The sequence below is a fragment of the Acromyrmex echinatior genome, chromosome 1 (genome assembly GCF_024713525.1).
Source record: "Acromyrmex echinatior isolate Ae372 chromosome 1, ASM2471352v2, whole genome shotgun sequence".
NCBI lineage: Eukaryota > Metazoa > Arthropoda > Insecta > Hymenoptera > Formicidae > Acromyrmex > Acromyrmex echinatior.
The window spans coordinates 25,472,682-25,498,616 of record NC_141852.1 but is presented as its reverse complement, the minus strand read 5'-3'; the positions used below and the strand labels follow the sequence as shown (position 1 = coordinate 25,498,616).

The following is a 25,935-nucleotide window of genomic DNA, read 5'->3' as shown; positions in this document are numbered from 1 at the left end:
TTTTTAATTTTTCCGTCATAAATTACAATTTTGTCATATATTTAAATGATTAATCGTATAATTATTATTATTTTATTCAATTTAGAAAATATATAACAATGAATATGTTACTAATGCTTAAACGATTTTATCATTACGTTCTACGCAACAACGATAGAAGGCAGAGAGGAAATAATGATTACCCTTATCTTGATAATGATACTTGATCATACTTGATCATACTTAATATTTGATAATGATACTTTTCAAATATAAATCGGTATTTGAGCTCTCGACATTATCAAGGAAATATTTCAAGCGCTTGATAATAAAACCGTGAAACAATAACAACGCGTAGGATGGATCAACGTATATAGAACTTCTTTCTCTGCTAATAAAAGAATCTGGATGAATACTCAATAATACTGATATCCGTATCGATGTCACGATTTTAGATTTAATTTATGCAGCCTTTTAGCTCGACACGCCGCCCTCTTAACCTTTCGACCACCCAATAAATGATGGAATTATTTTCCGCTATTTCTGTCTTGCTCCACCCACACTCTCATGTTTTTTTTTTCAATGCATCATCATCTCCGAGTCACTGATAACAAGCGATGGCCTTCGACATTTTTAACAATTAGTCAACTTCGCAGAAAAGCATCCGGTCGAGTGTTAAAATAAAATAAGGGCGCGCTATTCTAGATAATTTCCGAGCACCGTGACAAATTGATCGATTTTCACCAAGCCTTAATAATAATATGTCAACATTTCTTAATTATCTTACTTTTATCTTACTTACTTTGATGTTTTATGTTAACAAAATTAGTTTTATATATATATTTGAATGCTCCTTATAAAGTAAACCATTTTTCTAAAATTACTTTTGATAAAAAAATTTTAGTATATAATATCTATGCAAATCTGTTTCGTAAAAAAACATATTAAAATTTAAATATCATTAATCATCATCTCAACAAACAGATATAAATCACAGGCGGAAGAATTACTTATGTAATCTCTGTTGTGCCAAATCTCTACGACGATTTTCCGACGTGGCGACGTAAATAAATCGCAGCGAAACTTCCTGTTCTCGGGCTGGGCATATGAGACGAAAAGGGCTATTTGTACAGACAAATTCCCACGAGGGCAGGTGTTTTTCAGCAAGGGAACGAAGGAGAGAAAAGAGGGAATTGCCTTTCTTTCTCTTAGGCGCGAGATCGATTCTCTTTTTGCCGCACAACATTCTTCTCTCTTCCGCGTTTCTGTTACTTGAACGCGATGCGATTCGTTATGCGCCTATAGATCTGTCGTGTCTAATAAATTTAATATCACTGTATTATCTTCATATTACCGCCTTCGCGTAGGCTTTACGAAAATATCTTTACACTCGATTATTGAAGTTCTCCGCAAATATATGAGCTATAACAGTCGAACTTTGCAAGAAAACTTTTTCGATCTGAAAGTTTCATGCGTAGATTTTGTTCCCATGCATGCTTATTGTTGTACAAAGTGATGTTTTTATCGGTGACAGCTCGTAATTTATTTTTATATGACCGATAAATTATTTAAATATTGAAACTTTGAATCTGACTTTACCAAATTAATTGTAATCACGCATTTTAATTTTTTTATTTCTTAATTTTTCATTTTTTTGATTGATAATTTTAATCTGCTGATTAACCAATCTATAAGAAAAGCACATTTTATTTCTAATAATGTGAAATAATATTATTTATGTTTCCCAAACGTATACGATGTTGAGCACATCGATAACAAGAAGATCATTGGGGAAGTGGTGGGTGTCAACTGCCTATGCCGCACCTCACGAATTACAGTTACGCAGGAAACATTTTATTGCCGCAGCAAAGGGGACGATGGGAAAGTTCTTATAGAAAGATATCACAGTTGGTTGCAAGATAGGGGATATACGTAATATTACGTCCATATTGTATATATAAGCTTAAATCATCTACCACATAATCTTGATATCCACAAAATTTATCGTGATTGCTTATGAGTGAATGGATAGTATCGTGTGTGCTATACGAGGGTAATCATGAGTAACAGGACACGCGAAGCAAGAATTAGAAATTTCGTGTGATATTAAAAAGTAATTTGTGGATTGAAAAAAAGAAAAGGTTACCTTCAGATTCGTCAGTGTAATAATATCACACTCGAAATGTTCTCACTATCTCTTTCATCCTTTCTTAGCGGATACTTAACGCTAAGTGTTTCTCGTCTCGTCTCATCTCATTGATATTAAATGCGATTTTCACAGTAGATAAATCAAGCTCGGTGTTAGATGACCAGGCGTAGTTAAACCTGTCGCTCTACAGGCAGCTGAGAACTAAGTCTGTATCTTTATCTGATTTTCGCTCAGTAATTTACAGAGCATGTTGCTCAAACTGTACGAAGGATACTGGTGCCATAAATGACAATGAGGCATGTCGGAAAAGAAGGAAACATTGAATATTCGCGAAATAAAAATTGGACATCACTTGAACGATCCCCGGTTATGTGTTATTAATGTCACGATAAACGTGTAATCGGATACCGGATTGAGTTGGATAGGATTGGGAGAAATAAAACGATTGAGCTAGACGTCGTTATCGTGCAGCATATTGAATCTTAACGTTAGTTCAATTTTGTCTTCGAAGGACATCCTTCGATGTATCGCTGATATTACGAGAATATGTATATCGCGCGTCACACCGACATTGCCATTTTACATGACGGAATTCAATCTTATGGGATCGGAGAGATATTAATTTAACTGGCATATCTCACGCGTCCGTTGTGCGACAGTTGACCACCGCAGGGCAGGATTAAAATTGGGATTAATCAGGCAAGATTACCGGCTTCCCTCCCCCCCCCCCCCCCAAGTCACAGTCGCACGATGAGATGCACGCCTCGTCGTTGAATTGTACTATCTCGCGCGATTCACTTTCCGCGGCATCGTAGCGTATGTCGTTGAAAAATAACCCTCGTCGTACACCACCTCTCCGCCAAGGCCTTCGCCGTTCGCGCACACCGTTCCCTTTATACGCTCGCGAGCGCATAATGCGGCCGCGCTGCGGGTCCCGCGGAGCGGCCTGGAGCGGCTCGGAGCGGAGAGAGAGAAGATGCTCTCGAAAAAGTGCGGCAACAAAGTTGCGCGGTGCGCACACCCACGTCCGCGAGATCCAGAATGTCAGGGTCGTACCTTAACCCCGCGTTGTCCTTCGCTGCCTTCGTGTATCCACCTTCTCTCTTTTTTTTTTGTCGTCGGGTTGTATTTCCACCGGTGCAGTTAGCGGATTTTTTTAATTACTACTTCTACCTCTCTTTCTCTCTCTTTCTCTAACTCCCTTTCTCTCTCTCTCTCTCTCTCTCTCTCTCTCTCTCTCTCTCTCTCTCTCTCTCTCGGGATCACCGTTAAGCACGACACACTGTTAACTGCAGCGCGAATTAAGGTACGGTCACTTAAAAGCAAACCCGTAAACCGACGCCCACGCAGCGGGTACCTGTTATATACGCACTTACGTGCGTTCAGGGGCGGATCGAACAAGGAATTGAAAAGCGACCGATGTTCTATTTTCGCGGTTGCGAATTTTGCTGAAAATTTTTTTTATTCCTTTTACTTAAATTTACTTAAACGTAATCTGTAAAGTACATATATGTATTAGTTTTATTGAAATGTATCAAAGATAATTCTTGATTTATGAAGCTATTTTATCGTTATGAATAAATTAATAATGCTTTATTTCTCTCTCTCTCTCTCTCTCTCTCTCTCTCTCTCTCGATCTTTCTCTTACAAGATTTTAAAGATCGTTCCATAAACGTAAATCTTCGCACAGTCGATGTGAACCGATGCGGTCCTGGATGTACAAGTACAGGGTGGCCAGACAGAAAAATCCGAAAGGCTCTCTTCTACCGATGAGTGCCACGAATAAGGGCCACATAAAGATGGATCATAAAACTATGATTTACGTCTTGTCATTGATGCGTTTACTGTCCGTCCGTCGGTCAGTCCACCCATGAGTCCGTCTATCCATCCGTTCATCGTGCGTTCGTCTATACGCACCCATGAGTCCTCCCTCCCTTTCTCCTTCGGTTCATCATCGTCTCTCTTCGTTCCCTCTTATTATCTTTCTTATAGCCTCCCTTCTTGTTCTTCTGTTTCTTCTTCTTCTTCTGCTTCGTCTTCCTCTTCTCTACCGGTTTCGCCGGATAGCCCCATCGGGCCGGCGATGATCGATTCGTCGCTTGGAAAAAAATAGCGTGTCGTTATCATCGCAACTATTATAATCCACTGTGAAATATTGCGTGTGATAGGCGCACGGCGACGAGCGGTTCGACGAAAGCGAAAATTACATCGTGTAAGCAAGTATCCTGCGAATTCCCGTCTGATCGTATCCCATCTGATCTCATTGGATAATTAAACGTTATTTGTATCTCAAGAGTTTTGTTATCTGTATCATGTTACAGTTATTAATAAAAATTCTAAACTCTTTCAATTGTCATAGATGTGTAATGTAAAAGACTTTGATCTACACAACAGAAAAATTTATATCTGTGTGCTATCTGTGTCTGGAAATTAGAAATTTTAATGAAATTTTAATGGAGAAAGTAGGTGTGTCGTGCAAAAATCTCAACATCCTGAATTTATGACTTGATTGCAATTTTGCGTTAGCTTGCCGCGGCAAATGCGATCTTATAAACCTTGCGCGGTTCTTTGTATTTCTTTATGCATTCCTGCTCGAAACATAAGTTATGTATACATGTGTGCAGTATGGTCAGTAGGTTATTTAAAGTTTTAACGCAGCCCTGACTCCCCCGACAAGAGGGTTACGTTTAATGGCGTCTGCGGTTTCCCATCAAACTTCTCCTCATAGCACCTGACATCTCACACTTATATCCCCCAGAATTCCATCATTTCTCATTTGTTTCGTGGAATCCTTCTACCCTGATTTTCTTTCTTGCTTCTACATAAAGAAACTCTCTTAAAATAATCTTCATCATCCTCCCAAAGGATCTCTGAAATAATTTCCTTACACCATCCCTACTTATGTATATGTTTTCTGTAATGCATAAAAATAATATTTGTGTTTTTATTATACGAAATGGCAAACAATGCCAAATGAGTGTTACATGTGTAATTTAAAAAAAAAATGCGAGATTGTTTTTTCGATAGTTAAGTATATTAAAGTAAAAAAAAAAATGGATAAATAATATTATAAAATTTTATTTTTTATTTTATTTTAACTATATTTTGTCATAACATTAATCTTTAATATTAACAAAAATATCAAATATACTAAAGTTGAAAATAGAATAAATAATAAAATTTGGTTTTTATTTTTAACTATATTTTAGTATAATACGAACTTTATTTTTATATTAACAAGAATGTCGATCGATTTTTAGACGAATTTTTATCAAAAAACGAAACTTATTGTTAGAAATTTCCGAGAAGAGGAAGAAATAGAGCGATTTTGCGGACACCCTGTGTACACTGGTGCATCATAAAGTTTCCATGTTACTCCATTACCGAAGATGACGCAAGTACTACGTCTTAATCGCAGGATTACACGGCTTGCAGTGCGAAAGCTCTGTGCAGGACAACGCAAACATGAATTACGAAATAAAAGTCTGCTGTAGCAACAGTGGCAGCGGTGACTCTCGTTGTGTTGAAAACTTTCAAGTGAAAGCGATCACGCGCGCGCCGCTTGTTAAGACGTCAGTTATCATCGGCTGTAGGTGATTAATCCGACAGGTTGGAGGCGGAATTATAAGACGGCAAAACGCGTTATCGCAGCGACGGCAACAGCGGCGGCATACGTAAATGTGCGAGATAAAGACGAATATACATGGCGACGATACATATATCATGGCACGTACGGGGTTCATCACGGTGATGAGGAAGGACAGAAGTCCATTTATCAGAGGCTCGTTCATAGAAATCTTTCCGAGTGCCGTACGATGACTCAAAGGATATCGTCCCGAGATTATCAAACATCGTTTCATCTTATCTTTTGAGTTTGCGAATTGTAGATGTTCAGATTGCGAGAACTCTCGGTTCTATAGTTTAAAAGCGCTAAAGCGGCAAACGATGCAACGAGATAAATGCAAAGTCAGAAGTTAATTAATTAATATAAACGCTTGTCATGATAGTAAACGCGGCTTGAAAATACGTAGCAGGAATCACGGGATGCCTGGAAGGTGGAAAAAGTTTCCCTTGCAATGTTGCTTCATAACTACATATATCCATGGTCGGATCAAGGCACTTTAAGAAAGCCTGTGTAGGGGGTAGGGGTTCTCAAAGAATAGTAGACTTTACATAGGCTTTACATATTATAATTTTATTATTCAATATTACAAAGCTTTCTTAGATTAAACCGTCTGCTTTATAAATCGTTGCTTTTGTAATAAACGGTCGCACGCATTTCTTTTTCATTCAAATATCAGGATATAATTGATATGCGCATACGTTAACTTTGCAGACTTAAAGACAAGATTAATTCTCTCAAGGTATATTTTTATCATTCTCATCGTAAAGGCACCGAGAGAATTACTCGGCCATACGAGGGCCCGGCCCTGCACGCGTACGTCGAGTCGCGACGCGAAGGTGAGCGCGCGGTTAATTTGCATAATCAATTCAAAACGATGAGTCTCGCGCCTCGAACGGATCGGTCATTCTTTTCCCGACGGCCCCCGGTATGGAAGAAAAGCCATTTCTGGCGTTATATAAATTACGGTCGTCTCACCCAAGAGAGCTGCGCGCTCTTATGATTGTTGGAACGGCGCGGCGTTGTGGTACCGAGTAGCAACCGGGGCTCTCGAGTTTCGCCATATAGGTAGTAGCTTCACTTCGATTTGGATCTCTGATTACGCATCGTGAAGCCGACGTGTGTCAAAAGTAAAAAAGCGGAGAGAGACAAAGAAAAAAGAAGAGAGAGACTAGAAAAGTGAAGAAGGAAAAACCGTGCATGTTGCACACATCGTTAAGCATAAAATCTTTTACGAGCGTTAAAAATCACCGTAGCACAGCGTCCCGGCGCCATTTCTTTATTTCCATTGCGATCATTTCGTCCTCTCTCTACCGTTATACTTCGCTGTAGTCATAAATAAGCGAATCCTTCGCCGTTTTAATTTCTTCTTCGTCTTCTTTCTTCTTCGACGAAAACGCCTTCACTCTTCTCTCGTACGGCCCGCCTTCTTACATGCCCGTCGTCTCTTCGTTCTCGCCGTCATCTCGTTGTCATCCTTTATCGAGTTTGTCGTGTATGTAACATTTTATGACACTTACACGCTTGTTAACAAATCCACGTTGTTTTGCCAGACACTTCTAATAAAAAAATTGCCTGCAAACTTTTAGAATCGTAGAATTGATTGTTTTTCATAATCTTATCTATTTTGACAAGTTTCGAAGGCGATAATGGAATCGTAAAAAATGTATTTCCACGAATTGATTACATAACTTTTTAACACTCCGTCCATTTCAACGAGGTTTCAATGATGTGATGGTGTAAATGGTATATTCCTTTTTAATATTTCAAACAACAATAAATGACCGCATATGAATGCACAATTAAGCAATGAGAAGGTCATATCGATCTAACTGGTGCTTAAATAATATTTCGGTATAAATTTATATTTATATGCAGTTCTGTAAATTGGGCTCGAAATAATTTTTGGTCTTGAAACGCAATCTTCAATTGAAACTGGGGTAATAATATACAAATTAAATTGACAGGCAATTTAACGAAATTGATGTTAATAAGCATGTTAAGCTGTAAATAATTTATTACGAAAATATCCAATAAAATTAGCCAACATGATTACATGCTATGTTTTATTTTTTTCTGATGGAAATATTATTAATGACCGATCGGGTGATATTTTTCCTGTCGTAGATGTGAGCTACTGAAGGTGGGATTCTCAGGAACCGCGAGGTCCTCGCAATGGAGGCGGGACCGAAACAGCAGCAGCAGCAGCCGCCGCAACAACAGCAGCCTCAGCAACAACAACAGCAACAGCAGTCGCCTCAGCAACAACAGCAACAGCAGCAACAGAATTCACCCAGCAGCATTCAGTCAGCTCAGAGCCAGACAGTCGTCGGTTCTCAAGGTGGAGCAACGCAAGGTCAAGGTCAGCAGCAGAATGCGGAGGACGCGCTTGCGGCGGCGGAGAACACCCCCGTCAGCGAGGGTGTGCTCCTCGCTCGGATCCACGTGCCCGAGCTGTACGTCAGCAAGTGTCTGCAGTTCCCGAAGGATCAGCTGGTCTGGGACGTGAAGCAGCAATGTCTTGCGTCCTTGCCCAAGGTACGAACGATGTTTTGACGTAGGTAGGAGAGAGGAGTTCTCATGTATATTCCTAGATATCCCGAGGGAAAACCTTGAAAACAGCCTGCGGAGCTGGAGTTATATCGATGTTCTTAACGACGATCGAACGATTCACTCCCGGACTAAAATTTATCTCCCAGCTTCTCGATAGCGTAAGATAGACAGACAGACGGGCGGACGGACGGACGGACAGGCAGGCAGGTTGCGCGGTGGAAGATGAAGGGGAGAAATTGAAAACGGAACGCATTATTCTCTTTCGCGGCAATAAATCCCGTGCGCGTACCTCTCCCGCGTGTTATTTCTGGCCGGACGATCCTTACGTCGGAAATTTATGAAGCCCGTGGCGGATTCTTGTTTTGCCGTCTCCATCGGACGTGCACGAGAGAGCGCGCGCGTTTGCTTGCTTGCTTGCTTGCTTGCTTGCTTACTTACTTACTTACTTACTTACTTACTTACTTACTTACTTACTTACTTACTTGCGCCGAGTCCTTCGTACGATAATTACACGTATTTCGTTGAGAAATTCCCCCGCGATCGAAAGCGCCGGTAATATAATTCGTAGCCCCGATTTAGCGCGAGTTGGTGCGCGTGAGAGACGGACGGCGCGGCGGAAAAGGACAGAAGCGGAGCGGCATTCGCCTCTCTTTACCCTCTCGTTCTCGTGCGTGTACGACGTGTACGTACGTTACACAGTAAGCCGGTCGCATTTTGTTGAGAAATTCACCCGCGATCTCTTTCTTTCTCTTTCTCTCTCTCTCTCTCTCTCTCTCTCTCTCTCTCTCTCTCTCTCTCTCTCTCTCTCTTTGAAGAGCGTATAGTATAATATAATTCGTACCTGTGCCACCCGAGGCGATTTGTTCCCGCTGGAAATTGCGGTCGCGTGTATATTTCACCGAGGATCGCCGAGTATCGATTAATCGCCGATTACGGTCGAACCCCATCGGATCTGTCATTTATCACCGTGCATCCGCTTCTCGCGCGCGCGTACCGCCATGCCAGATCCCAAGGACTCCATCAGGCTTTTTTCGAAGGACGCTCCCTCCGTCTGTCCCTCTCTCTTTCTCTCTTTCTTTTCCTCCTCTTCTCTATCTTTTCTCTGTCTCTTTATTTCCGACGCTCCACTCCTTTTCTCTCCTCTCCTCTCCTCTCCTCTCCTCTCTTTCGCCCGCCCTCTTCGTCGTCGCGAAACCGCTCGTAGTTCCTCGGGCGGCAAAAAGTACAGCGCACAATATTGCGCACCGAGAGCGGAGGCAGCAGCGCGCTTTACATGCCGATTTCGCGAGATTGCAGACAGCGCGAAATTAAGAGCCGCCAGAGCGAGTAATGACGAATTCTCGAGGCGAGGAGAGAGCGAGATTCCAGTCTTTTCTACTGCTTTCGTGGTGAATCGTCCCATGGGACTGCCGAGAGAGTCACGAAGGGTATATACCAGATTCAAAGACGGTAATCGGATCGAGTGTTTCTTTCTCTTTTTTTTTTTGTTCGAGAGTGTCGAAGCTTCTCCTTGTAGGGAAACATCAAGGCTCTCCAAACACGTGCTTCGTTGATCCACGTAATGCAATTAGGAGTGGTTCATATATACATTTCTTTTAATTATAATTCTAATCGAAGAATTTTAGCTTTTCTTTTTAAGAATTTAGGATAATCAATTCTCAAACTGAGAAAATTCTGTTTTATGTTTCTCTTTTAAGAAAAGGCGAATTAATCCATCGAATCCTCTGTTCGTAATCTTACTTTTCGTTGATTACTGGATTTCCTTTTATCTTTACCTTCAAAGAAATCACATTTCGATTCGGCTGACGACACTGCACGATCCGATACTCATCGCCTTTGAATTCTATCGCGTATTCGCTTTCCTCGTGCTTTCATTCAACTCTCGAGAACTTTGACGACCGCACAAGAGCACATGTTAGATGCACTTTGTTGCTGAAGCGTGTCGAGAATAGACACGCGCACATGCGCGAGTGTCCCCGTTAGGCGAAATAGAGACTAGAATATCGATATTGTGGCTTTTCGCTTTCTGTGAAGTCGTCACGCTGTCATGCGTCCTCTTTCTCTCCTCTCTCTCTCTCTCTCTCTCCCCCTCCTCTTTTCTGCCTTTTTCCATCTCTTTCTTGCTCTCTGTCACGCAAAAATTTTCACGCGTGTCGTCTTTCTGCCCTACATGCTTGCCTTCCGGGACACAGGAGGTATAGCACAGAGACCTCGATAATATGCCCCCGTTAAGTCCTCCACCAAAGATAACCAATTGCTTACTCGACATTTTCATTTTTCTTGCTTTATTTCATTTTAGTTTTCCTCGCAATTTCATCGATCTGCGAATAACTTTCTTTAATTCTCTCACGTTCCATCAAATCGATTTATCAATTTCTTTGTAATACTAGCAGAGATATATTTTGTATGATCTAGGTATCAGGTACGTGAAGGAGATTTAAAGTGATTTAAATCATATATACGCGGTACCAGTATATGGTTCATCGATTGTATTATACACGACAACTATGTATGTGTCTTGCATGAAAATATAACAAGAACGTATACTGGTACCGATTCAATCCTGTCCCAGTATTTTCCCAAAGTTTGAGTTGTATTTAATGTTTTATTTTTAGTTTTATTTACTCATTTAAATATTTATGCGCTGCACTCCGGATGAATTTTTCGATAATCACGTGAATCACATTCAAGTAATTCAATATTAATCTATTAATCTTACATTACTCGCGTGATTTAATTACATAGGGAGTTTCATCCCAATTATATGTCAATTTTCATTGTTCTTTTTAACGATTTACAAAAATAAAAGTAACAACATTTTTTAATACATTCTTTAGGTAAAGACAAATGTAAAAAATTGTAAATTGTGAAACAATTTGCGCTAAATGTAATATGTATAAATATCGTTCATACAGTTAACAAATTTATAAAGTAGAGCAAGTATCTCAGACACCTCACTCGAGTAATGAAGGTTAATAGATGATTATATTATCATTATTATATTATAATTTATTGTAAGAGGAATGTGTTCATCATATGCAGTTATATCTAATTCATCCTGGGACAGCACCTTACGATATGTACATGCACTTGTATTATTCATACATTATTATTCACGTATAGATTTTCATATTTGCGTATATTTGTCTCGCGATGCGCGTGATCGCCAATGATCGTGTATTTTCTGACCTGTGGTGTTGTTGTTGTTGTTGTTTTTGCTTTTGCCTCACCCTGCACGGGGGCGAAATATACTCTACACCCGCCACCAACCACCAACCGCCACACCTGTGCTACTATCGTCTCACGTGTTGTGGGGCCCTATCTACGAACGCGCGTACCACCCCCCTTCGTACGAACGAACGAACAAACGAATATCGCAAATGCTACGCGAAAAAAAACGCGCCTTTCTCGGGGCCCTTCACCACTCTCCACTTCCGGTTGTGTTACGGATAAACCGCCAACACCGCTTCTCCATCCCTTTCGAGCGTCTCGCAGGTGGCCACTTGGTACAGGGTACGTCTTCACTATTACTAATAGCATGCGACCACGCCTTTCGTGCCTCGTCGATTGATTGTTTTCGCTCCCCCTTTTGTATTTGTCGTTTTACGCCGATTTGCATGGCGAAATGAGAGAATCCTGCGGCGATTTAAAAGGGAGTCAGAGATACTTTTTTTTTTTTAATAATATATTTATTATTAGTTACTTAGAAATTATGTAGCTTTATCAGTTTGAAAATAGTTGATGGAATTTACTTAATTAATGAAGATATATGTTTTTTATAAATTATTTCCTTTTTATATGTTGCACATTTCCTGATAAATTGGGATGATTTTTTGTATATACGTGTAACGTGGAATTATTAATTTTTGGTTTAGTGAATTTGAAGAGAAAGTTACAGTAAAGCGCTGTCACGTTGCGCATTTGTTATACAATCCGGTCATGGTAGTAGAGTTATATAAAGTGATTATTTTTATTCATTTGTTAACAAGCTACGATTACGTAGCGATAGTTAATTTTCCCGCCTGCTTTCTTTGTACCTTTGCATCTGCCGTTTAATATGCATTGAATATTTATGGATTAAATAACGAAACACGAATTTGCATTGAAATTAAGGGATTAAACAAGGATATATATATCCTTTATATATATAATTGAGGATTTTATATCATTCCTTACGTCTCTGTGAATCTCTCGAAGCAAATATACTACGACTTATTTATAATACAGAATGGGGAGATTAAACGATATAGTTTTAGGTTTGTTTGTATGGTTTAGTCTTCGCGAAGTGTCAACCAGCATGCTCGCATGATAGTTCGTCGAGATAATTTAGCAACGTGATTGTTCTTAACTATTAGTTTTTGCACGATTGTTGCTCTGATGTTCTTAAACACGACGCGGATAGTTATTAAACAATAAATTTTAAAAATTTGTATACTATATTTATATTGTATTATATATTGTATTTATATTGTATTATATGATAATTATTACACTCTCTAATCCTTTTCCATTTATTCTGGTTGTTCTCATCGCGTTTGTTTATTTTTTTTTCCCATTCATTCAGTTTTAGAATGCTTGCATTGAGAGTTGTTTCTGCTCATGTTCGAAAACGTCAGCGAAAACAATCGTGTCACACGATTGCATGTACGATTTGTATCGAGCGGCTACGTATCGTGTGTATACAACCTGCGATTTCCGATATATATTGGGTCATTTAAAAAGTATCCGCGGTTTTTTCATTCAAAAATTGAACAAAAAAACCGCGGATACTTTTTAAATGACCCAATATTTATAGTTTGTAGAATGATACTTGATAAAAATGTATGCTTTCCGGGTCTAGATGAAATATCAGAAATTGTGAGAATACTCGGAATACTTAGCCGCTCGAAATCACGTTTGAGACTATGATTCACTCAGGTGTGACATTTCAGCGAGACCGCAAATTTTCCCGGCGAAGGTACGTCGTTATGTACAGCAGTACTAATAGCGTAAGGCACGTAGGAGATTCATTTTAGCGCGTCGAAATACACGTCGTAATGCGCTTTTTAGCACGCGCGACGTTACGCCGCGTTTTGCATCATAATGCGTTTTGATGTAATACAAAAGCTCGAAAGGATATCCGCGATTCTCGCCGGGCAAGTGTCCTCGATCGAGGTCGCGCGCCATGCTGTCGACCTCCTCCAGCGAGACCAGTCTCGACCATCGCGTTGCAGCGCTGCCTGCTAATGTTGCTGCTGTGTCTCTCTGACGTTGCTGTACACGGTGACTTTCGTTTTCGCCGGGAGGTTAACGAAACCGTTGAACCCACATCGATTGCCGCGTTGCGTTCCTGCAGACGGCATGCAGTAGTGCCGACCATCGTCCTGCAGACAAGAACCTCTTTCAAGAATAATTCTACGGAAATTTATGAGCTAAAATGTTACTTACTATGTACAATGGTGAGTTTTTTTTTTTTTTTTTTTTTTTAGAACACCTCTAACAAGAATTCTTTTCTGAAGATGTTGGAACTTTATTATTTTTTCTTTTTTAGAAAATGCACATCTGATTGCTAAATTTTTGGATAGAATACATATATTGCTAAATCTTCTCTTTTTAAGATAAAAAGAAGTTCCTTCTCTTTCTTTAGAATTTTTGAAGCTTTAGATTTTTCCTCATTATTTCCTCATAATTATACGTTTCATGAGGGATATGCATAGAATTCTTTATTTCACGTGCAATTCGTAAAAGCAGCATCTTGGAAGCCTCGTATATAATATACATACAAGTTACGTAGAAAATCATTTTTTTTTAATTATCTTCGTCTGTTCATTCAGCTGCAGCTAGCGACACTATCGATCTGTCGAGGCGATGTGGCGCCTCGTGCTTCTTGGGTCTTACATGGGAGAGTTGGCCAAGAAATTCGTTACCCTTTTTGTTACTTACTTTCCCATCGGACACTCTAAATACTCCGCGTGCCGCTAACGACGCCAGTTCATTACTCCTTTCGTGTATATCGCTTTCGATCACCTTGGCCTAAGGGGTCCATTCTCGCGTTAAAATTGCTCCACCCCCATCTTCTATCTACAGTTTATTCGCGTCCCGATATCCTCTCGCCTTCGCCGATCGAGAATAGGATACAGAATTCTGAACACGATTCGCCAAAAGTTGTTTAAAAAGAACAGAATAGCAAGGCATGAAAAAGACGAATAAAAAAAAATATAAATAACTATTATTATTTATTTATCAAAGTTTTTATTGCACGTAACTATTATTCACGTGAGATACACTTAATTTTGTCTTCGCATTAAATTTTTTATGGTACGATAATGTGAATAAATATAATGTAAATAGTTTTAACAATAGTTGATACTTTAATCCAATATAATGCGGATGATTTATGTTAATTCGATCTTAGATATTTCTAAGCTATCAATATGCGTCTCGATAAAATCTTATTATTAGACGATGATAGTTAGCTCCTGGAAGCAATTGCTTCAAGATCGCGACGTAGTCGCACAGTGCTTATCGCCGTAAATGTGCATGATCCACCGATATCACTGTATCCTGTACCGGAACAGACCGAATATTACCGGCACGGCGATAGTATATCGCTGCATATCCCGCAGGAGGATCTCGGCGCAGATAAATTCACCCTGGCCAGAGCGCCAGAGGATCTGTGGCAGAATCGAGAAGGCAGGACTTCGTAGGCGTAGACGATCATCGTGATCCACGATTGTGTGAACCAGGATCATCCTTTACTTCCGATAGGATCGCGCCCCCCTTTCTCTTTCTTCATCTCCCTCACGGCGGCTTCGGGCTATCTACGCGTCGTCACTTTGTAACGCATATTTTTCTCGCGCCTGTACCATATAATAATGTTCCCTTTATCTTTATCAGAAGATAATTTGTGTTTTGCAGGAAAAAAGAACCTAAATTCTTACACACGCGAGTTCTCAGGATAAAAAAAGTACTTTAGTTTACATTTTTGAGTAACAAATTTTGATTTTAAATTTTAACAGAAATAAAAGTGATCTTTATTTAGGTTTTGTTGGATGATTATTAATATAAAAATTAAAAGGTTGATGTTATTTGATTTGCATTTGTAATTCTTTTTTAAACATCTCGTACCATAAAATAAACGAGTAAGTTTGAATAGCAGACTTTTTTTGTATACCTGCTCAGTTTCTACGGTGGAAGTGAACAGTGGTAAAAGTGACAATTAGATCGATTTCCACGATGGATATAGTTGCCTTCGCACGTGTTATCGATTTCACAAACAAGTTCAAGTCGACGGTGATTACGTCCGCATACCGAGACAACGTATCGTGAATAAAATGGACACCCGGAAATTAATGAAGGATGTATAGGGAGAACGAAGGATTCTGCCGTCAAGATCGACAAATCCTGCCGTCCCATCGTCGACACGGAACAAATGCGCGCGAGTTGTCGAGCGAGTACTACATCGATCTATTTATATCGATCGTACGCTGTGAACTGGTACGAGAATAGATCGAATGGAGATCGATGGCCAGAGAGGTTTTCCTCCGTGTACGGCAGGAAGGACGTCTTCGTTGGAATGTGATTTTTAAACGAAGATACAACTTAAATTGAGAAGCAAGAAAATTAGCAATTATGAAAATTGCAAAGTAAATAAGAGTTTAAAGAGCAGGTGAATTAAGGGTGAAATCCAGGAAAGATGCGCAATTTTCGAGATGCGCGGACGCGATGGAACACATTGAAGTCAATTTACATGGTTGGAGATCGAGCAATCGTCGGAGACTCAATCGAATGCGGAATCTTCCTTGCGAGGAAACCGGATACAAACACGCGAGAAGCATCGCACGAAGACACGTGGTCTTTCTCGAAAAGAGATGAGATGCAGCCTTGGCTGTATCTCGCTCCTTAGTCGACCCTGCCATCTTCGTTGGGTAACTCGGTGAAACGTAGCGTTGTCGCTTATTTCGCGTAATTGCTGGTGTTCCTGGCGGGCAGACTCTTCCGAGGATATGCGATTCGCGCATCGGATCGTACGAAGCTCGATCACGCCAGCGGCAAATCGTCCTCATTCCTGAAACATTTTTATCGCTCATTCAATTTAGCGACGAGTTTATTTACCCTTCTTACTAAAAACGCCCATAGCGACTTGCTTAAAGAGGAAAGAAATAGCGCGCGAGCTTATTAAACGTTTATTAAGTATACATTTCTCGCGCGCGTCGCTTGATGACAATCTTACTGCGAGATCGCCGAGTAATTTTAGAGCCATCAGTTGAATTAACATGCATAGTACTCTACGTGCAAAAATATTTTTTCTTCAAAAATAATTAACTTGTAGAGTAACTCCGGTATGTATACCTATCAAAAATTTAATTTATTGAGTATTATTTACTAGTTAAAGTAAACGAACTGTATCAGTTCGTAAAAACTTTGTACTGTTTACTATTATGAAAAAAAAATATTAGAAATCCGAAATATATATTTTTTTATATTAAAAAATAAACTTTTTGAAACCCTTGCATTTTTGCATAGTATATCCCATAGTATATCCCATAGGGGTGGAATATATAGCTACTCATGGGAGAAGGGAGGTACGTACGGCTCATGAAAAATTTATAAATAAGATGTAAAATGACGCAATAAAAAAAATGTGTTTATAAAATGTGTTTATAAAGTTTTATTAAGGAATAGGAATGATAAATATGTATATGAAATAATAAACCATAATTACAATCTTCCTATATTACAAGTGTTATAACATGAGATACATATTTCATATAATGCGTTTATTATACAATATTTAGTGCACTGAATTCAATCTGCGCACTTTGTATGCTTTGGGCATAAATCCTGCTCGCTAAAAATGCCGCATATCCCAAACAGATGGGATATACAAGATAACAAACTAAACAAAGAATACTAAAGCAAAGTACTTGTATTTTGCTATATAACATGCTTTACTACACGTATGTACGAAATAATCATTAAGTCTTTTACACGCTCTACAGTAATCATATTATGTAGACTTTAATTTATGATGTCGTTACTTATTACAGTGACAAATCGATTCAACTCACAATAATTTCATTAATATTAACAGTAACAAACTGAAATCATAACACAATACTAATATAACATAAAGGCGTATAACAGAATAGTTACGGGAAAATTACTTCTTCTATTTTTTCTGATTTCTGCGGTGCAAATCCCATCGTATTTGTCGGAGTTACCCTATATTTATACTTATTCAAGTATACTTATTAAAAATTAGAAAATGTTCCAATAATTTTCCAGAAAGAAAAAAAGAAAGTAATTTTCAACATTTTAATTGTTATTACCTAATTTAAGAAATAATTATACATTTATCTCATATTTTCACGTTATTTGATAATTTAACTTGGAAATCATCATACGGCGAAGTGAATTTTTTCTTCAGAGCGAACGATTAGCGTTATTAAAAGAACACACCGCGCTATTTTTACTTACATTCGTAGCTGCGCGCCTATAGTCGTGTTCCCTTTAGAGAAAAAGGAATGGAAAGGAAGGAAAGGTTCGTTCCTCGGTTCGTTTTGTGTATAACGTCGCTTCTTTCAGTCTCGACGAGATCTAACCGTACGGCAGTAGCTGGTAACTGCAGCAGCCTTTTACCCGGGGCTGCTCGAGTGCAATCTCGTATTCATGAATTCCTTGTACGTAGCCCTTCCCCTGCGTTCCTTCTTCGCCTACATCTCCACCTCCGCCTCTACTCCTCCGTTCCGTGCCACTGCCTGGTCCCCTATCTTTTGTGTACCGTGTGTGCACTGTGCACGGAAAATATCTCGCACGCGTGCAGAACTGGCGAAAGAAATCGCTCGACGTTAATCGGGGACGCGCGCGTGATGATCGAAAATGCAAAGTATATCATTTTTATACCTACTATCTTGTCCATATAACGAATCGTTATTTGTATTGCTTGCAGACAGAGCAGTGGTTAAATGGATATATCGACCTGCTAAATCGTAATACCCTGCATATCCATTTGTGTAGTGGATAGGATCTTCTGGAATTCAATTTGGAACACAAACACGAATGAACGAGTGCTACCAATACGGCGGCATTAATTAAAACAAGATATGTGTTCGTGTTTGCAGTTCGTTCTCATTTACTTGGTCTGAATTTAAAAAACTTGATTAAACCGGGAATGTTATAAAAACTTCAAAAAAATAAATATAGTAATAATATGAATAATGAATAAATAAGTCTTAAAAATTTTAACAAAACTTATTGGTAGCAGTGTCTTACGCCGTTTTATGAATTATTAGATTATTATAGCGATATTGATTAATTTATGATGTTAATTACATGAGTATATTATTCCATAATTCATTTGTTTTTCATGTTACCTTTTGCATAATGTGATGACGCATCGCGTGACATATTCCAATATTCCTGCGTGATAAAATATCGATTTTAATTTATTTTTATATTGTTGCGAGATTAAATTGACTGCAAGCGTGTGCAAAGCAATAAGCATTATTCATGAAAAAATAATTGTCGTGATATTGGAAGAAATTCTTCAGCTTTTTAAATTGAGTATATGTGCGTTGCATTGTATTCTTTCGTCAATATTTTTCTTTTAAATATAAATCTCTCTCTCCTATTCATAAATTAAATTAATTTATATTTTGCATTTTGTTGCCAAATTTAAAAGCGCCAAAAAAAAAAAATAAATTTTTATTTATCTTATATTCATATAAACTCGTATTTATAGATTTCAGATATTTTAAAAATTGGAAGTTTTTTATCGATGAATTGCACATATATAATTATAGTAAAGAAAAAAATTATAGTAAGAAAATAATTATAGTAAGAATAATTATAGTAAGAAAAAAATTAAAGAAGAAATTAAAAGTTGATGCGTTCAAAACAAACGAAAATGTTAGCTGTAATTTAAATTTATTTTTTATATGACTTGTTTGTCGTTATTATTAAAATAGAGATATTTCCCGATTATCGTAACGTTCCTTCGAAACTCAATTATTTCAAGACCTTGATTCGTGTGCACATATCGATCGTGCTCCGTTGTAAGATTGATCCATTGCGTCGTGTCCAAGCCTCTATCGAGACAAATACCCCGTCGCTATAAATAGTCTATACAAATGTGATTCTCTGGATGCCGCAGCGACATCGAGTCGTACCACAGAAATAAATCTCTCGCGTCAGACCTCGATCGAACATCCTCTTCTTTGCCATGAGCCTCTTTGTCATTCGTCATAGAGTCGCTACAATTAATTATGCCAAACGGCAATCGTTGCACGCACTTTTCTTTCATGCATTATCTCGTATCGTTTCAGTAAAAAATAAATCAGTGGAATTCCAAAGCGAATGATTTCGCGTTAACAAATTACTTTTGCGATAAGATATTGCTACACAGTTTTTCCTCTCGTTCGTCATATCTTTACTGTTGAATTAGTTAAACAGTGCGTTACGTATATACATTGTGTATATATATATGAGGAATGCATAATTTTTTTAGTGATTATTTTTATAATAATGCTGTACAAGATATTTTGTGTATTTATTGTATTTTGTTTTTAACGAATGTAAAAACGCCATGTAATGACGCCAAAGATTCTATTCTTTACTGATAAAAGATTTATTAACGTCTATATACATAGAAAAAAGTTTTTTGTATATGTGACTATCTATAATCATGTGTTAGCATAATTATAGTTATTACTATAATTATAGCTATAATAATAACTATACAATATATAGTTGGCACTAAAAATGACTATAAATTATAGTTATGATTACCAAAATAATGTGATTACAATTATTATAATTTAATTATAATTCAGAATTATTTTGGTGTTAATACAGGGCGTTAAAAAACATTCTACAATTATTTTTGAACGGAGTTCCGACTACAATTTTTCCAATTTTGTTTTTAATATAAAAAAATGCGGAATTTCTTTTTTTATTTTTATAAGAAATTGTAGAACTATAGGGAAAAAATGCTATTGGAATTATCATTATTTCTTTCATATTAATAAAATGTGCTAATTTCACGATTATTTAAAAGTGGGGTTTATGAAGTTAGCGATATTCTATTAATATAAAAAAATAATATATAACATAAATATAAAATAAAATAATATAAATAATATAAAAAAAAATAATGAGAGTGTATTCTAGTAACACTCTCTCTTTTGATAGTTACATAATGCTTTATAAAAATAAAAAAGAGTTCTTTTTTATTTTTTATACTGAAAATCCAAATTGAAAATATGACATTAACTTCGCGAATCTATAGAATATTTCCCCTTTAAAATACAAAGAAAAGATAATATTTCCACTTTTAGCTATAAATTCCGTTAGTAATATTCAGGTTCTACCAATATATAATTTAAAAACAAAATTCCAATTGCAAATTTTAATACACTTTCGATACAGGGCGTTAAAAAAAAACTGTTCAGTATTTATATAATACATGATAAACATCATATTTATGTTAGTAAAAAAAACCTTAGTAAACATAGGTCGAAAGCTCAATCGTATTTGAAATATAAGAATTTTGTATCATAATTGATACAATGTTGGTATCATAATTGACTTATTGTCTTTTCTACTTGTTGCATATGACGTGAAAAGAGAGAAATTGAGATAAATAGTACAAATGATAGCCTATTTGGAAGAATTACAGGTTCAGTGTGTGTGTGTGTGAGAGAATCTCTCATAATCCCCTACAATCGTAATGGCTGATTGATGTCAACTTACAAGTTAAGTTATTGTAATAGCCATACAATTTTTTCACCGTGTATTATCTACCATTTAAATACTGAATAGTTTTTTTAAACATTCTATATACATATATATATATATATTTGTGACAGGATTGTACATAGAATTATTATTACTAACATTATAGTAGTAATAACCATAATTATGCTACCATGTAATTATATTAGTTACAAATACCAAAAGCTTCTCTTTCAGTGTATAGTATCCTACAAATATCAAATTTAAATCAAATTATTCGTATTACATTTCAGTTTTTTGATAGACTGAAAAAATAATTTTTTGATCTCGTATATAACAAGATTACCGTGAAAACAACTGCGCGAGAACCCGTCGACATTCCATACCGGGTAACGAACTTCCCGCTGTTAATTGACAAAAATTCTCTGCCAAACGTTTCGCGCCGGCTGCCAATATCCGCTAATTTGCGAGTCGCTCGGCTGACTTTCCGCATTCAGAGTCAACGAAATGCGGCTCTCGCGCGCAGTTTGTCGGTGTAATTTCCAGTTTGATTAGCCGACACCTCTGCGCAGAGCGTGTACGTACACGCGCTGCGGGATCACGCGCGTGTTCCCAAGTTATGTACGAATCGCCGCTAACGATGTAGTTAACGGTTGATTAAAATCGAGATCCATCCATTTCCGCGGAGGTGGTGAGAATTTTGGTCTCTTTACCTAGAGGGGAACGTCGAAGTTTACTATGCTGAAGCACGGAAACGTATCCGCGGCACGAAACGAGTCCGATAATCGCCCTATAATTCAACCCGAATCGCACCAAACGGTACAGTGGCTACACGATGGCACAAAAACCTTATCGCGCACACCAATTTGTCGGCAGTCAGCTTTATTTGCTGTCACGTTGCATAAAGTCCAGGTAACAGAAGATGTTATTTATTTTTCGTATCCGTCAATTTACGTCACTAAATAATCTCTAACTTTCAAATGGTAATTGCTGTCGTACCTTCATTATCTCGATGCAAAAAGGGATGGCTATTAATTCGAGAGTAGAATACGAGAGATTTTATTCATGCATATTTTATTCACCCGCCTAAAGAATTAACCCAGGACAATTTATCGCTGTTGCACAACACGATAAAGATATGACTTGTAGAAAGTGTAATTTGCCTAATAAAACACACTTCATAGCTAGTGATCGAAATATCGTCGCACGTGGAGCCCGTCGGCCTCCGGAATTGATTGCCAATTACCGGTGGAACGACGCTGACTCGATTCTGCGATCTAGAAAATTGAGTTACTTGACGAAACTCGATTCGACGGCGAATATGGCGACAGTCTCGAGACGAAAATGTGATGTCATGTTAATCATACCTGCAAGTTTATTCTTACAATTTTTTTTTTCTTGATGCCAAAAGACGCGAATCTGGGCGTGTTATTTTTATACAGATAAAAAAGAAACATTTTCGGTGCACTCGAAATTGCTGTCGTAATTCGAAGATAATGAATGCTAATTATCGCGCGTGATGAATTAATGAGAACACGATACCCAAGTATCATTATAATAAGATGCGCGAAAAGATTCTTTAGAATCCTTATTCAGGACAGTGAAAGTGTGTACATTGACTCCGTTCTCAAAGAGTGTCAATTTACATGGCTTTATTAATGATGCGTGTTATATCATATTAGTTCGTTTATATTGTTACCATCAATCATTATAAATAATCAGACTATGTAATCGCTATTTTCTAGTTATATCGACTAATTAATGAACATTTGACATAACTTCGTAGTATTTATTGCGCACCCAAATAAACATCGAAAAAATAATTTTAATTGATGCGAAACGCATTCATGTAAAATGTATTAATGTGAACGTTATAATCGTCTTGTTTGAGATTTTAGTATCTCGAGTTCACTTTTTATATGACGCTAATAATAATAAAAAGACGATTTTTACGCGGTTAAGAAATTAAAGTACCCTTTTTACGATGTGATTCAAGAAAAGGACGCGATAATCGCTGTTAAGCGCCAATAATAGTGACCGGTGACGAAACCGGAACCAGTTTCTATAATAACCAGTTTGACGTGAGACAAAAAGCGACGACGGGCTTAAGAATCAATAAAGATGCCTAAAGGACCTTTTCGTTTCACAACGATCTTTCCGGAAGAATAGATTGTTCCTTTTTATCTCTTTTCCTCACTCACTTCCGATCGAACAATTCGCTCGTTTTTTGATTTTCTTACTTCATTTTCAGTAATAAATCAGATATATCGGAAGCCTTATACATAATTACAATTTTTTATCGGTTTTTTAAATATAAAAATATCTTACTTAATTTTTTTAAATTGAAGCTTTATAATTTATTTTATAGCTTGAGATAAATGAGTTTCTTTAGAAATTCTTCTAATTCTCTTTTTTTACTTTAGCACTTGTAGTTGCTATATATTGAATTAAAACAAATTACATTGATAATTGTCGATATTATGAATGGAATTTAATTTCTTTAATTCAATAAATAAATCTTACGGAAAGATCTATAAATTATAAAGATTTATAAATTATAATGTATACAAAATTATAACGCACTTGCTATTAATTTTAAACCAAGGTACCATTACGAAATGTTTTATATAATGGCTTATATTAGGGAATGTGTATTAATGTGTTTTTGAAGTATAACGATAAAACGATCGACGCACTATCAAGATATTCAATTAGGCGTCGGCTAATATTAACGTCGATAATCATTAAGAAATCGCTCGTTATATTTTTCACGAGGTAAATTGTTTATCTTATCGAAATTAGTCATTAACCTTTGTTCAAAAGTTCCATGTGGCTTATGGGCTCGATATCGCAAGATCTCTCAATGCAACATGGTAGTGCGTCGATCGCTTTTGCGATAATGGTGTGAGTCAGCTTGATGGACGCGGGAGAAGATGCTTGAATAAACTTCCAGATAAATATTTGCGCTTCGCAGAATGCCTTCGCATTGTCGAGCCGTAGGATCGTTTCAAATTAAACAGCGGCCTTATCGCGCATTGTCAGATCAACCGGTATCTTCCATCTTGATAGTCAATGATTATACAAAAGTTTTGCTTTCGATTAAAAACTATGATTACGATAACTGTGTCAATTAATATTATAATGGTAGAAAATTTATATTATTAACATCAAATATGAAGAAAGAAATCTCGTGATATCATGGCACGTCATGACGTGTAATGATTGACAATTTCGATTGACAAGATTATCGCCAACTTTTATTCCATTAGGAGTTCCAATATCACACCGATTTTGTTTACTCCCAGCTACGTATGATCGCAGAGTTCACAGTCGAACATTTATTCGAAACCCTTTCGCGATGCGTGGCCGTGTAAGCCAGCGGATGTTCAAAGAACCGCTATTAAAGTCTCGATGACTGCTTTTTTCGATGCGTCTCGGCAATTTGATTTCGTATTCCGCCATGGCCGCCCCGTTTTACCCTCCCTTTTTCTCCGTCGCGTAGTCTCTCCGATGCGTAGATCGAAATTTTATGGGTCGTATTTCCTCTTTAACGCCGATGCTGTGTCCGGCACTTCGGATGATTCCACTCGCCTTTGTGTCCATCCTCCACCCTTTCCTGTCTATTCCCTCTGTCCTTTACCTTTCGCCTTCGTTTCCCTCTTTCGCCACTTACCGTCTTTTTGTACAAGCGATCGTAAGTCATCGTTGTCGTGAACCAACAGATGTACGGATGATCGTCTCTCAGGGAAAGTGGAATAAGATCGAATAGCTCAAATTCGACAGGTATTTATTATCGGATGAATCAAGGCCCACTTCCATGAGAAATAGAGAAATGAGCAAAATCCCAAATCAGATCAGATTTCATAAGCGGAATGTCTTTTATAATTTGAAATATATTAACTCTTTTACGATACTTTTTAGTAGAACATACGTGGGCCTCGATAGGATCCGGTTTAACTCCGCTTCTCCACGAGAGATTCCCATGATTGGAATTCTCACAAAACTCGCTCATGCTGGAGTGAAAAAAATTTCGAGTGTCGAGCCTCGTGGTTGTCAGTCGCGGAGGAGAACAATTCGCGGAGTCAACGACGAGGACGATGACGATCGGTCGCAAGAGCGAGCAGAGAGATCGCTAGCACGAAGGCGAAGGCGCGTCCCAAGAAGACGAAAACTCGTTTCGTGCTTCGTTGCGAAGGTTAAAACCGTAACGCTCCTATCCGCCTTGCTCGTCGCCGCACTGCTCGTGTGCGAGCGAACGCGAACGCGGGCGCTGGCCAGGCCAGGCCGAGCTTAAACATCGGCGAGGCTGGCCCCCCCCCCTCCCCCTCGCCAGACCGCAATTACATCCCATAAAGCACGATTGAGACACGGTTCGGCCATTATTCTCCCATACAGGGCCGTACAAGAGTCCCGCCGTTTAACGCGGCGACCCTCTTCTCGTGCATACTTCATCTAGGTCGCGGCACGCGCGAGCACGTCCACGTATTCGAAAGGAAAAGCGGAAAAGACTCTGAAGAAAAATTTATTAAATTTTAATTAATACTTGTTTGAATAGCACTAAATATTTATTAAATGTATATTTATTTAGTAGTACGAGAACCGTTAATTTAATTTAAGTATCATTTCTTTATCAAGCAAATATTTACCCAATAAAGTAAACGTTTTTAATGCTATTACAGTTAACACTAATTAAACAAATATTTATTAAAATTTAATAAATTCTTTTTAGTGTGCGCCCGAGCTATACCAAGAATATTTTTCTCTCGCGAATTCTCGATAGTATCGGTGAGATTTCAACACGGACTACAAAAGTTGCCTTAAAGAACGATCCCATGCTGTACACAAGCAATTGTTCATACTTGAGGATGAGATGTATATCTTCATGGAAGTGTATCTTCCTTAGAGATTAATATATCGC

General features: G+C 37.9%; 1 protein-coding gene across 7 annotated transcripts in view; it reads left to right on the top strand.

Moving 5' to 3' along the window:
- Prosap (SH3 and multiple ankyrin repeat domains prosap) overlaps nucleotides 1-25,935 on the top strand; it is a 124,376-nt gene that overhangs the window by 76,586 nt on the left and 21,855 nt on the right. For 5 of the 7 annotated variants that reach the window (XM_087413029.1, XM_087413027.1, XM_087413024.1 and 2 more), the window contains 2 exons: nucleotides 7,878-8,288; nucleotides 11,799-11,816. In XM_087413029.1, coding sequence (XP_087269155.1) covers nucleotides 7,926-8,288; nucleotides 11,799-11,816 — 381 coding nt within the window. In that variant the 5' untranslated portion in view covers nucleotides 7,878-7,925. The remainder of the gene's footprint in view (nucleotides 1-7,877; nucleotides 8,289-11,798; nucleotides 11,817-25,935) is intronic. The other 2 variants (XM_011052878.2, XM_011052875.2) reach the window with 1 other exon arrangement.